The sequence below is a fragment of the Onychostruthus taczanowskii genome, unplaced genomic scaffold (genome assembly GCF_017590055.1).
Source record: "Onychostruthus taczanowskii isolate IOZ18803 unplaced genomic scaffold, ASM1759005v1 scaffold45, whole genome shotgun sequence".
Lineage (NCBI taxonomy): Eukaryota > Metazoa > Chordata > Aves > Passeriformes > Passeridae > Onychostruthus > Onychostruthus taczanowskii.
Window position 1 is genome coordinate 4,072,513 of NW_024502014.1, and position 12,333 is coordinate 4,084,845.

Here is a 12,333-nt window from a genome sequence, read left to right on the forward strand (position 1 = left end):
GTCTCTCTTGCCATGCCATGGAGACTTCTCCACAAGAAACAGTTCTCTCATGGCCTCAATGTCACAGTGCATCAGCCGCCCAAGAAAGGAAGAATCTGTTTGTGTCAAATTCCCTGCCATGCCTTGCAGCTTTCCCACAGCTGCTTCCATGGGCCATGTCCACTTACTGGGGTGCTATTTTAAGGATGAGCTGTTCTAGCATAAAAACAAGAGTTCTTTTTCATCCATCTCTGGGAACAGATGTTTTCTTCTTCCATTCCTGGAAGGCAAGGTTTCTCATCTCTCTCATTTCTCTCTGTTCAAACTTCTCATTGTATCACAGCTACAGCAACATCTGTTTATTTCAACTATGCCGTTTCTGCTCACAGCTGTAGCTAGGATGCTACATCACCCCATTGCATTCCATGAATTACAGAGAAAAAACAAAGTCTGATATATCAAATATATCTTCACCATAGCATCACAAAAGAATTTCAGCCCAAGACTAAGGCATCTCCTCAATCCCCTCCCATCTCAAATTGGACTTCCTCTTCAGTGATCTCAGCATCCCATGTTGTTTTCTCTACGTGTCCTCACCTTTCCTTTTTCTGATTTTGTTTGTTCTCAAGCTGTATCAATTGAAACAGTCTTATAGAGTCCTGCAGCGCTGAAAGGTTGGTCTCCTCCAGGCTCTGCATCGGGGAAATCGCTCGCCATGCCTCCCTGTTGGTTATGTGCTCCCCATCGACACCGTGCGAGTTGCGCTGGCTGCCAGTGCTACCCCATGCCTTTTCTTCATGAGGGGCACCGAACAAGAAAAGCTGCTGCCACTGCCTTTGTCCTGTCCACAGGATGGCTGGCTAAAAGCAGCTAAGCAAACAAAGTTCTTCACAAACTGTGCAGAGATAGTTGCCCCAGCCACCCCATCCACTCCTGGCCTTGGGGCTGCCCCCCGTGCTGACCGCGGGGCTGCATGGTTGCTCCCGGTGCCAATATAGCCCCTGCAGCCACCCCAGCCACTCCTGGCCTTGGGGCCGCCCCCGTGCTGAGCGCGGGGCTGCATGGTTGCTCCCGGTGCCAATATAGCCCCTGGCCGGCATGGCCCAGCGGTGCCACCGGAAAAAGGATCAGCGACTCTGCCACGAAGGGGCTCGGCAGCCTGCTCCCCACCCCTCAGGGGGCAGAAATCTCAGCCAAGCCGCACCATGCTGCGGGCTGAGCCAACCTGGCTGCGTGGGCCAGCCTGGCCGGTTAGCTTTTCAAAGGCTGGCAGCCAAGAGAGTTTTCCCAGGCTTTGCTCGTTTTTAAATGTGTTTTCCCACAACTCTTTTAGGTGATTTAACCAGGTGTCAATCTTCATAACTAGCCAGCTGACTGGCTCTGCCAGGTCCCCATAGGGAACCACCCCCACAGCCCATGGACTGCCCCCAACTGAAACCAGACTTTGTTAAAACCAGGACAACAGCCACAAGAAAGAATATTGCTAGAGAGCTAGAGTCTGTATTCTCTGAGAGGACAGAACATTCCTTTTTCACTCAAGTGAAAACACAGTCTGGTCCACTTGACCTGTGTTAGTATAACCGTGTTATATTTGCTATGTATCAAAAAACCCAAATAAACAAAAGACTTACCTAATTTGTTCGACACCACAAAAAATCTATTCAAAATAGAAGACATTTCTCATGCAGAAGAATATGAAACCAACACCACCGTGAGAGGTCATCTCATTCACAACTGAGATAGATTTGTTTCTGAACTGTTCTGTTAATGTAAAAAGTAATTTTCCATTAATCATGGTGTATTTCTCATAAATATTAAACTGTCTTTCAGGGCCTCCCAGGAAGGGAAGGACCCAGAGGCAAGCATGGTTTGGATGGCTGCAATGGCTCGAGGGGAGACCCAGGATTTCCAGGAGAAAACGGTTATATGGGACCAAGAGGTCCTTATGTATGTGAAAGGCATTCCCACTGTGCATGTGCATTTCTCCTCCAGGCTTACAGCTCTTAAAATGACTCTTAGACTGTGGCATCAGCTTTACAGTGCTGCACAGGGAATTACCAGGAATTCTTACTCAGGTTAATGGGAGTGAAACACTGCCTTAACAGATTAAGCTTGAAAGTGAAATAAGCTTCTATATCCTTGAAGTACATATGGCTGCCTTGAGAGTTAAATTCTGTCTTGTTTCCCCAGAATTGCCACTCCAGCTGAAAAGGAGTAGCTTGAAACCACCTTACTATTATTAGTACTTGAAATTTCTTAAAAGCATTACTAGTAGGGACATACATGGGATGACTTAGAAATAAGTGGAAGGTTCAACAAGGCTAAATCCTGTTCTACTCTAAGATTTGGTACCCCTTTTTTACACATATGTGCTCTGTGCACTCCTAGTCTTGCCTGGACATGTAACTGTATATGCCGAGATCGTTCCACAGTTAAAATGTTTGAAATTAGCCCTTTAATATTTGGTTACTTTTTCTGGTAAAATGGAATGCACTTTAAAATTGTTTAAGTAGCTGTGTTAGCAGTACTTGACTACTGAAGATAAAAAGATTCTTGTCATTAAGGGAAATAAATTACTGTAGCTCCAAAGAAATTTTGCTGAACAGTTCTAGTCACCAGTCTTTGACTTATTGTGGAAACAAGTTTTAGTTCTGAATGAATAAGAGCTGATTAGTTGGTCTAACAGCTTCCCTGAATTTTTTTAAGTAACCCAATAAAAACAACTGCACTTTACATTAAAAATAAAATGTGTTTAGTGAGAGCTAAATAAAATGCTGAATTCAGCCATTAGAAAAATGTGGAGAGGGTGCAAGAGTGTAATGATGTTACCAAAGATAAAAATTAGAATAAAATACAATTTCATGCTATGAAAGACACAACATTATAAACTTACTAATAACCTCATTTGTAATACCTCTGCAAGTAACTTGTTACTTCTGCTGAAACTCTAATTTCACCTCTATTTTCTTATGTATTATGGCCTTCAAAATAGAGTTTACTTTTTGTAATTAGACAAGTGACAGAAAGGAAAAATGGAACATGGGACACCATAAATCCTACCAATTTTGGGAGCGTGCTCTTTGGAAGGCCTATATTTGCAACCTACAAGAACAGGGAGACACAATATGCATGTAGCCTTGGATGGCATACTAAAATTCCACTGCAAATTCATTTAGCTACTCAGAAAAACAACACAGAGTAACCCTATTTGCTTGTGTGCAAGAATGCTCTTCCAACCTCTCTATGCAGATGGCCTATTTTTAAATAGATTTGTTGCACCAGGTGCTAAATTGACTGTACATTACAGCCAACATTTTTATCTAATTCTTATTTATACCATTGTCCTGCATAATTTTATTTAACACCATGTACATATACATCGGCTTTACTTCATTGACCTTGTTGGAAAATAAAGTAATTTCTATCTGTAATAATATAGAGGATAACAAACTGAATCTAACAAAAATGTTTTATTATACAAGATACCACGTGTAAAATAACTAAAGACAAGAACAACTTTTGTTTTGTTTAATGTGTTCCCTAGTAGCTGTCGTTTACCTGTAATCTGTATCCAATGTACTGTAGCTATACCAGATGCAGACAGCTGTAATTCTTCCTTTTATTGTACCATTCCAGGGAGAAATACCTTCCCTGTTTCATTCTGACTGCAGGATTTGGACAGCCAGTTTATGTTTATAAGTGGCTGACAGTGTCCCATTTTATTCAACTCAGTAGTCAGGTAGTTAACTTAGTTAAATTATATCCACTGTATTTGGATTTCAAATGGAAAAACTTCAGAAATAGGATATTTATATGTTACATTCTTCAGATATGTGCATATCATGCTCTTAACAGTAAATTGAGCATTGCAGTTAAATTTTGCAAAATAAATAGTCTGTTCATGCTAACTCAGATTGAGTTTTTGAGGGTGCTACAATTAGCAAGGTTTTATAAATGACCCCACAGCAAATAGCATGGGAACTTAGTTCTTAAAATCTAGGGCTCTTAGGTATCAGATTTTTTTAATAAACTGAAACAGGTTTCCTAACAGATGGAAATATTGAATACTATGCATCTAATACAGTCCATACTTTGATTTTTTTTTTTTAGCTGCATCCAGTATCACTTTAAATTCTTCTGAATCACACAATGAACTTTCATGGAAGACAGTGTGCTAGTACTTAAAGCCACTGCCTCCCTGAAAGAAAAAAAAGGCATATTGATATTATGGACAAGATTTGTGAAGATTGTAGAATATTGAAGGACAAGGTGCTAAGGAGCATCTTAACAGAGCAGGAATCCAGAAGCTGTGGGAACCTGGTTTGCTCAACTCCACAGAAGGTTTTGTTAGATAAAATGATTATTCATGATCCTAGTGGATTACCTTGTGATATAGGGGCACCAGAAAGTCACAGCCTGAGAAGTTATCATTCATTCTCCATGGAAATGTAGGATATCAGTAAGTGGATCATGTTTTAAAAGATTCTTTTTCTTTAAAGGGAATTCCAGGGCAAAAAGGAGAAAAAGGAAATTCAGTGTATATTTTACATTTTGGAAAAGGACTTCCAGTAAGTATCTGATTGTGGAAAAAATCATCTATTTGTAGGAAAACATGTATGGTAAATGTAATTGTTGCATTACTCCTCACTAGTTATAAAACTTAATGGGGAAAAAAAGAAAATAAATTAAAAACACATATACAACTCTAACAGCTGTTCATGATCAAACAGCTAGTTTATGATCTTAATATCTGTAAAGTCAGAAAATATCCACAAGAAAGCTTGAACTGGTTCATTTGCTAAATTATTGTCATTACAGGGAGAGAGAGGTGATCCTGGACCCCCTGGCATGCCTGTAAGTACAGTCAGTGGGTTCTATAACTGCTTTTTGTCTTGAAGATCTTCACTTTTTTCTCCTTAATATGGTAAGAAGTATTGGGGTTTCTCTCTGCCTGCCTTAAAGAGCAAAATTCCCGAATAAACATCAAGAGAAGCATCATTGAGAAACAACAAGTCTGTATAGTCTGTTCCCATGGCTAGTTCATGTTGGCTGAGAGGGAGCAGAAACAGACCATCCTCACCTGCATTAGCTGTGTGTGGAGCAGCTGTTGCCCTGGTATTCACAGAATATTTTCTCTGGGAAATTCAAGAAGTGAAATCTTCTTCTACAATATCTGATGGGTCTCCCAAGAAGAAGTAGCACTCTATGATATTCCAGCTATAAGAACATGGAAGAAGAAGAGAGAGTTTAATTTGTTGCTGAATCACATTGTTGATGTTTTTGGGTTCCTCTTGTTATACCCTTCAAAAAGGCATTCATTGATGAATTGTATCAAGTCCCTTCACCATAGCACAATTGCTGACAAAGTGAACTCTCCATGCATTAACAACATAGAACTGTGCCTTGTCCAGTATTGCCCAGAGGCTGCTGCTGGGCTGCTCTAGTCAAGGGAGATTTCAGGCATGGTGTAAGCTTTGGGCTATGGGTGGAATCCAGTGGCCAGTAGGCTGAATCTAAGGTGTTTTAGAGGGGCTGGGTTTGTGTAGAAAAGGACAAGTTATTTCTGTGTTCACAAAAAGACCTTTTTCAATCTTTTCCAGGGACCTAGGGGGTCAAGAGGTACAACAGGCCCATCTGGATACCCAGGCCATCCAGGCTTGCCTGTAAGATCCCCACAGTTATACAGCCTTGCCTTAGGATATGCATTCATTCTTGTCTACCCATTTTAGAACTTGCTTTAATGTGAATCAAAGCCTAAAAGTAATTTTTGAGGCAGGTAATAAGATAGATTTTTGCTTTACCTTATGAGTTTGGAAGATGAGGAATATGTTGTTCCTTCCCATGCCTGCATGAACGTCTGTGGTCATGGAGAAATTCTCCTAGTGCTCTCTCCTTAATCCCTTTTCCCAAGAGCACCTGTGGGAGAGAGGAAAGGGGGAAACCAGAGGTCAGCCCTCCTGAAAGCAGTGACCAAGTGACGTAAATTGCACTTTGGAATAGGTACACCCCAAGAGAAAATTCTGCCTCTAGGTCCTATGAGCAAGACGAAAAAATTTTCAAAACCTGTCTCTAAATCAGACATATTCACTTGTCTTCATTCTCTTTTAAAGGGTGTTCCAGGTTACCCTGGTTTGCCAGGTGAACAGGTGGGTAATAACTTCTGAAGCTGTTAGTGAAATAATAATTTATACAAGTATTTGAAATGTTCCTTTTGTTTATTTGTTATCAAGCTTTTCAAATCTTCAAAAACTTTCAAAATAGTTACTTGATAAAACTCTAATGTTAATATTTTCTGATCATGCTGAAACTGTGTACATTCTTTATCAATTAGGGAAATCCAGGGATTGGAGTGGATGGACAAAAGGGGGAGCCGGTAAGAAAACAAATAATATTAAATATATTATTGCTGCAAAGTTAGAAGAATAATAGAGTCTTGTTTAGTTCCCTGGAACCCATTAATTTGTGGCTTTGTGTCCTGCTAATCATGTTAGAACAGAAGAAGTGATTGAATCAATTAATTCTGAGCAGAAGGAATTCCTTCATGAGCTGCATTCTGGAATCAAGCACATTCTGAAGATTTTGAAAAGCGACAGTCAGTGTTACTTAGCATTTACACACATTCTGAACAGACTCTGCCTAGGTAATCACACCAGTATTTGTGATTACTTAGTGATAGGGGCTGGACCAGACTAGTCCCTGAAACTCATCTCTTGCTAAGTGCAGAACAGATGTCAAGGAAAGGGTGTAAGAAGCACATAATAATAGTTCTTTACCAGTCTCCACCTATATTAGCATATTCAGGATATATAGAGCCAATGTGGAATATTTGATATTCCTTCTATGAATTGCTGCAATCAGTTCTTAAAATTTGTGCAAGTGTCTAACATACACAACTTTCCACAGCAAATCAATAATTTTATTTCACATTCACAAAGTCTTGTGCTCAAAGGCTTTGGTCTAGAACATGAGAGACTGTATATACCCATAAGAGATATGACAGTCCTGTAACTACTATTTCCACAGCAGATTTGGAGCAGGAGCCAGGCATTCTCATTTATTTCCTTAGCTGTAACATCATTTTTAATGAGTCAGGAGACTAGGAGATTAGACTGCCAACCTTACTCATCTGCGCAGATGGTAAAGAGGCTTACAGATCTCAGTGCAAACCTTTATCTGCAGGTAATTAGTACATTTTCAGTGAGTGCAGAAATCTGTAGTGCTATGGTACAACAGGAAAACAAGCTGAGTGTCACTGAAATGCTGCATGGAACATCTCTGCTGTTGCTTTGGCTTCCACAGGGTGACATTGGACTGCCTGGGCCACCTGGGTCACCGCTGTTAGTTGGACCTCCTGGAGCTCAGCTGTTCAAAGGACAAAAGGTGTTAATTTGTCATCATATTTAACAGTATTCAACTTGGCAAGTACAATCCTGTGATGTAATTTTTGCAAGGGTGGCATAAGACATACCTATCTTTCTGTAAGAAACCACCAGCTGCAGCAAAATCCTGTGTTCAGCATCCTTCCTACAAGCTTTCAGAGGGGACACACCACGTATACTTTAGCTCATGTTCTGGAGGGAAGACTGTCTTGATGCAGAAAGGAGATACTGCCCTTGCTTTAGTGCTCTTCAGTTTTTGTCATTAGCAAATTCGGTTACTTTGCTATTGAATCTCTTTCTGGCTCTTCACTAATACTTAAAATTTTGCCTATCACTGGCAACTGTACTCCAATCTACAGTTTTGAACTAACCCTAACCCTTCTAAGGGGCTCTTTTTAATAGAAAAATTGTGTGATTTTGTTGTCAATTTTTATTGCAAGTTTTATCACAGGATAATGGAATCATTTGGGTTGGAAGAGTCCCTAAAAGATCAGGTAGTCCCAATCCTTCTGCCATGGGCAGGGCTGCCTTCCACTAGACCAGGTTGCTCAAAGCCTCATGCAAACTGACCTTGAACTTTTCTAAGAATGGGGCATCCACAACTTTCCTGAACAACTTGTACTTCCTCATTCAAGATCACACCATAGCTACAGCTGAGTGGCTTGGAACATTAGAATGTTTGTAACCCATGTTTTTTAAAACAAAAACTGTGTTACAGAGCCTTCTATTGTACAGAGCACTCTGCACCCTCAAGTCTGATTTTATCAAATACACAAATGAAAAGATGAAGTTGGCATTGCCAGCTCCTTGCAGCCTCAACTCAGGGAGCCAGTAGATTTCACATGTTGGACCTTGGGCTTTGATCATGCAAACAGCTGCTATACAGGTGTATGAAGAGAGGGAAAGGACCAAAAGAACCTCCATAAACTTCCCAGCTTCCTGGGAAGTGGAACATTTGCTGCTCTACAACACAACACAATCATGGCCATGTAAGCAGCTATTCAAACTGGGGCTGTGCTCAAAAGTGTAGATTTCATGCTTGTGAGTACTTGCATCAAACCAAGAAGAGCAGCAATTTAAAAAAAGAACTACTGTCATGCATATTTGTAGGAACAAAGCCCTGACTTGCAGATCCTTGGATGTGAAAAGATACATATATCTCCCTCCACAGTCATTATGCTGGTTTGACAGCATTAACAGAAATAAAGATAAGTACATAAATGTTTTTCTTACTTTTCTTGTGTCTAGGACACCTAAAGAAATACACCCAGTGCTTAAAAACATACCGTTTAACACTTCTAATTCAGAGTAGGACTTTAAAAACATTAAGCAGCACATAGACATATCCTGCATATTAATATACACAAAAACTTTCCTTTTATTTGTAGGGCCAAAAAGGATTACCTGGGGTAACAGGATACAGAGGGCCACGTGGACCCAAAGTAAGTAATGGGACTTTTTTTTCCCATGGTGCTGGCAAAGTCCTTGTGTGGTTATTATGTTAAACTTCTAAAGCACAGCATTTTTGGCTGTGAAATTTAATCACTGCCTAAATCAGTGTGAAAGCAAAAATATTTCAAAACCCTTTGGAAAATCTTTCTGAGTGTTTTATACATACCTATTGAGTGTTGCCTGGTAGCAAAAAGTCAGTGTTGTTGCCAGCTGGGCTGTTGACATAATGGATTGGAATTGTGAAGAAACAAGTACAGATTATTTTTCCTCAAGAAGAGAAACAGAAATGATATGAATGTGTTCTTCTGTGGGGCATCATGTATATTTACCACAGAAGGTTGAGGACAGACTTTAACTCTGTGAAGAAAATACAAGTACATATTCTTTTTCCTCAGGAAGAGAAACAGAAATTATATGAATGTGTTCTTAGTAGGGCATCATGTATATTTACCACAGAAGGTTGAGGACAGACTTTAACTTTACATTGTGGATGCCCCCAAGGGTAGAGAAGGCAAAGTCACCTGTTTGGAGAGACAGTTGCTTTTTACTGGCTATTCTGTATTTTCTTTTCTTTCTGTCAACATGATCAATTTAAACATGGAGGTGCCAGAAGGTGAAAATCCATAGGCAGGAAGCTGTCAGATCTCAGAAAAAAAAGAGGAAATTGGAGACAAAAGAATGACTCTAGTTTATGTTAAAAACTTATTTAGCTTTGTAGCAGAAGAAAAAAAATGAGAAGCACGAACATCACATTTCTGAGTTGTAAGTCTGGCACTTTTTCAGAAGTTCATTTTCCATCATAAAAAGACCACTGTTACTTGGCACTGGAAAAGAGAACAAAGCTAATCTTTTTCTATCATATTTACATTGAAACATATGGGCTTTATATGCACGCTCCAGTACTAGTTGTCTATGTAATGATAATACATACACTTGTTAGGCATAAGCAGGAAGAGAGAAACCAACTGAAGCAGCTCAAATGATGCCCAAAACTTTAGAAAAAATATTTACAAATTCAACTGCTGAAATAATATGAAACTTAGAGAAGAGACCAGAGCAGGTTCCTCAAATAACTGGAGTTACTTAGGCACTGCTGGTGATGCTGTGTGAAGTCAGCCCCAGTGACTGAGCCTCACAAGTGAAACAAGATCCATCTATGTAATGCATACATCATTTAGTAAACATGCACAAAAATTAAAATGTATGGCACACTTCACTGAGCATCTTTGTTAAAAAAAATATTTTGACTGCTCTAGGGTGTACTTGGGAGAGGAGAAAAGGGTGAAAAAGGCCTCCCTGGATTCCCTGGCTTACAGGTAAGAAAGCTGCACAATAAATTATATCACAAATTTACTACAATTAGGCAGTTTAAGTTTGCAATTTCAAGAAAGACTTTAAAGATTTTTTTTTAACTAATCTGTCATGCTTCCTGTATAGAATATTTAGGAGACTTGCCCTGGGACTTACCCTGTCTCACAATTAAACATGAGCTTTCTTTGCTTGGAAAGAAAGTGAATCTGTAGGGTTATCCTCTAAATATTTGGACCAGCACAAAGCTGCTCTGGAACAGCACAGTACTTACACAGTAATTTTAATGTTCTCCATACGTGCTGATAGCAGTTTTTTACAGCAACTTTACTTGTGCTGGATTTGCCTAACAGTGCTGAAGTGGAGCAGCATTCCACTACTGTGCTTGATGCAATATGGTAAAAAAAGTTAAGGGGAAATTTGACTGACTTGCTTTGGTCTATAGTTCTAATTCTTGTCCATTTCTCACAGAAATTATTTGCAAAAGCTTTGCAATGTTTTTGTAAGATATCCCAAGTATGTAATGTTAACTATCAGCAGTTCTGAAAAGGTTTAATTTTAAATAAGTTTTTACTGTTTTACCTTACAGTCTACTTGTTTTTATTAGGGTCATCCTGGTTCTTACGGACCTGCAGGCTTTCCTGGAATGAAGGTATGAAGGCAGAAAGTATAAGCAGCTCTCTGAACAGTGGGATCAATGAGATTTTGTTTTCTGTGGATTTGTGCAGATTTGGAATTTCCACATACTTCACAGATCAGATTGCATTCTTTCTTTTCTATTCTGCTACCTGTTGCCACAGAAGCTGCATGAACTCTGTGTCTTTGAATTTCTGCCACTCTGAAATTTGGCTGAAATATCCTAATGGAATCTGAAGTCGTAAGGAGGAGGAAAAGTCAGTGGGACACACATACAGCATAATAGAAAAGTTATGCAGCATGTTAACTTTCTTTTTTATGGTGACATTATTTGTGTAATTTTGTGGTGCATGCATGTTTTGTTCATGTTTCTGGCTTGAGAAATTCCAGTGATGCTAAATTTTACTTATGAACTTACAACATCTTACTGGAATAAAGAACAATAGATGTATGTATATAGATCTATATCTTGCCCAACTCTAGTTAAGGTAGTGATCATGCTGTTCATAAATCACATTAATGTATAAATATTTGCTTCTAGAGTTATGTTCCAGGTGACTGTTTTATCTGCAAAAATACTTTTCACTTTGTTTTTCACTCTTGCCTACCTAAAGAGTTTGAGTACTGGCTGGATGAGTATATTAGAAAATCATTTAAAAAAATGATGCGCAGCTACTTTCCATGCAGTAGTTTAAGAGAATCATTCAGCAAGCAGCCAACCAATTTCAGCTGTATTAAGCAGACAGTCTGTCAGAGACTGCTGGTATGTATTCCAGCTAATTCTTTGCCCCAGCTTTGCTGAATCTGCTGAGCACTGTCTGAATAACCTGGCAATATATGCTATGACTTTTCCAACACAGGAGAGTCTGTGAAACACCACCTCCTGTACAAACCCAGTGAATTCTCTGTGGACAAAATTACAACATGACAGTACTGTATGACTTGGTTTTGCTCAATTAATTATGTCTTAACAGATTAATCAATTTGTATTTATGTGATCCTTTCCAGGGTGAAACAGGATTTGCTGGTTTTCCTGGACAACCTGGCTATCCAGGCATACAGGTAAAAAAAATGACCGCATGTTCACACCCCACTCCCCTCTGTGCCAATATTTCTCCCAAATGTACCCACTTATCAGGCCATTTCCCTTTATACAAAATTTATGTAAAGGTTTACTGTTTTCATGATAGTTATAGTTATTCATCACCATGGTAGAAAATAGCAATGTAAGAAAACATTCATAGCTGGTGCATGTGGGAGTGGGAATTATATTCTATTTATTCTATTTTTATAGTGGATATTCTATTTTTTTAATCCCAATAGTTACCTGTAAGTATACAAGGATAGCTTCCTAATCCATGAATTGTTGTTCTCTGCAAGGTATTTACAGTTGAGCTGCATTCCCCAGGGAGGTATGGGAGGTAAAGGAAGCTGCTATTTAGTTAATAGTATGTTCCTATAAACAAGGATGAAAACTGGCCCCAAATGAGGTGGCAAAACTCCATTCAGATGGGCCTGTTTGCATGATTTACCAAAATCTCTTGGCATGTGTTCAATCCGTTCATTTAAGTAACTGTTC

The 12,333-nt window shown here is 39.3% G+C and overlaps 1 protein-coding gene across 1 annotated transcript in view; it reads left to right on the forward strand.

The window, feature by feature from the left end:
• Positions 1 to 12,333, forward strand: part of LOC121341103 (collagen alpha-4(IV) chain-like) — a 67,961-nt gene that overhangs the window by 20,101 nt on the left and 35,527 nt on the right. Inside the window, exons 7-17 of the mRNA XM_041414331.1 lie at positions 1,810 to 1,926; positions 4,479 to 4,547; positions 4,798 to 4,833; positions 5,580 to 5,642; positions 6,090 to 6,125; positions 6,311 to 6,352; positions 7,279 to 7,359; positions 8,747 to 8,800; positions 10,067 to 10,126; positions 10,726 to 10,770; positions 11,763 to 11,816. Coding sequence (XP_041270265.1) covers positions 1,810 to 1,926; positions 4,479 to 4,547; positions 4,798 to 4,833; positions 5,580 to 5,642; positions 6,090 to 6,125; positions 6,311 to 6,352; positions 7,279 to 7,359; positions 8,747 to 8,800; positions 10,067 to 10,126; positions 10,726 to 10,770; positions 11,763 to 11,816 — 657 coding nt within the window. The remainder of the gene's footprint in view (positions 1 to 1,809; positions 1,927 to 4,478; positions 4,548 to 4,797; positions 4,834 to 5,579; positions 5,643 to 6,089; positions 6,126 to 6,310; positions 6,353 to 7,278; positions 7,360 to 8,746; positions 8,801 to 10,066; positions 10,127 to 10,725; positions 10,771 to 11,762; positions 11,817 to 12,333) is intronic.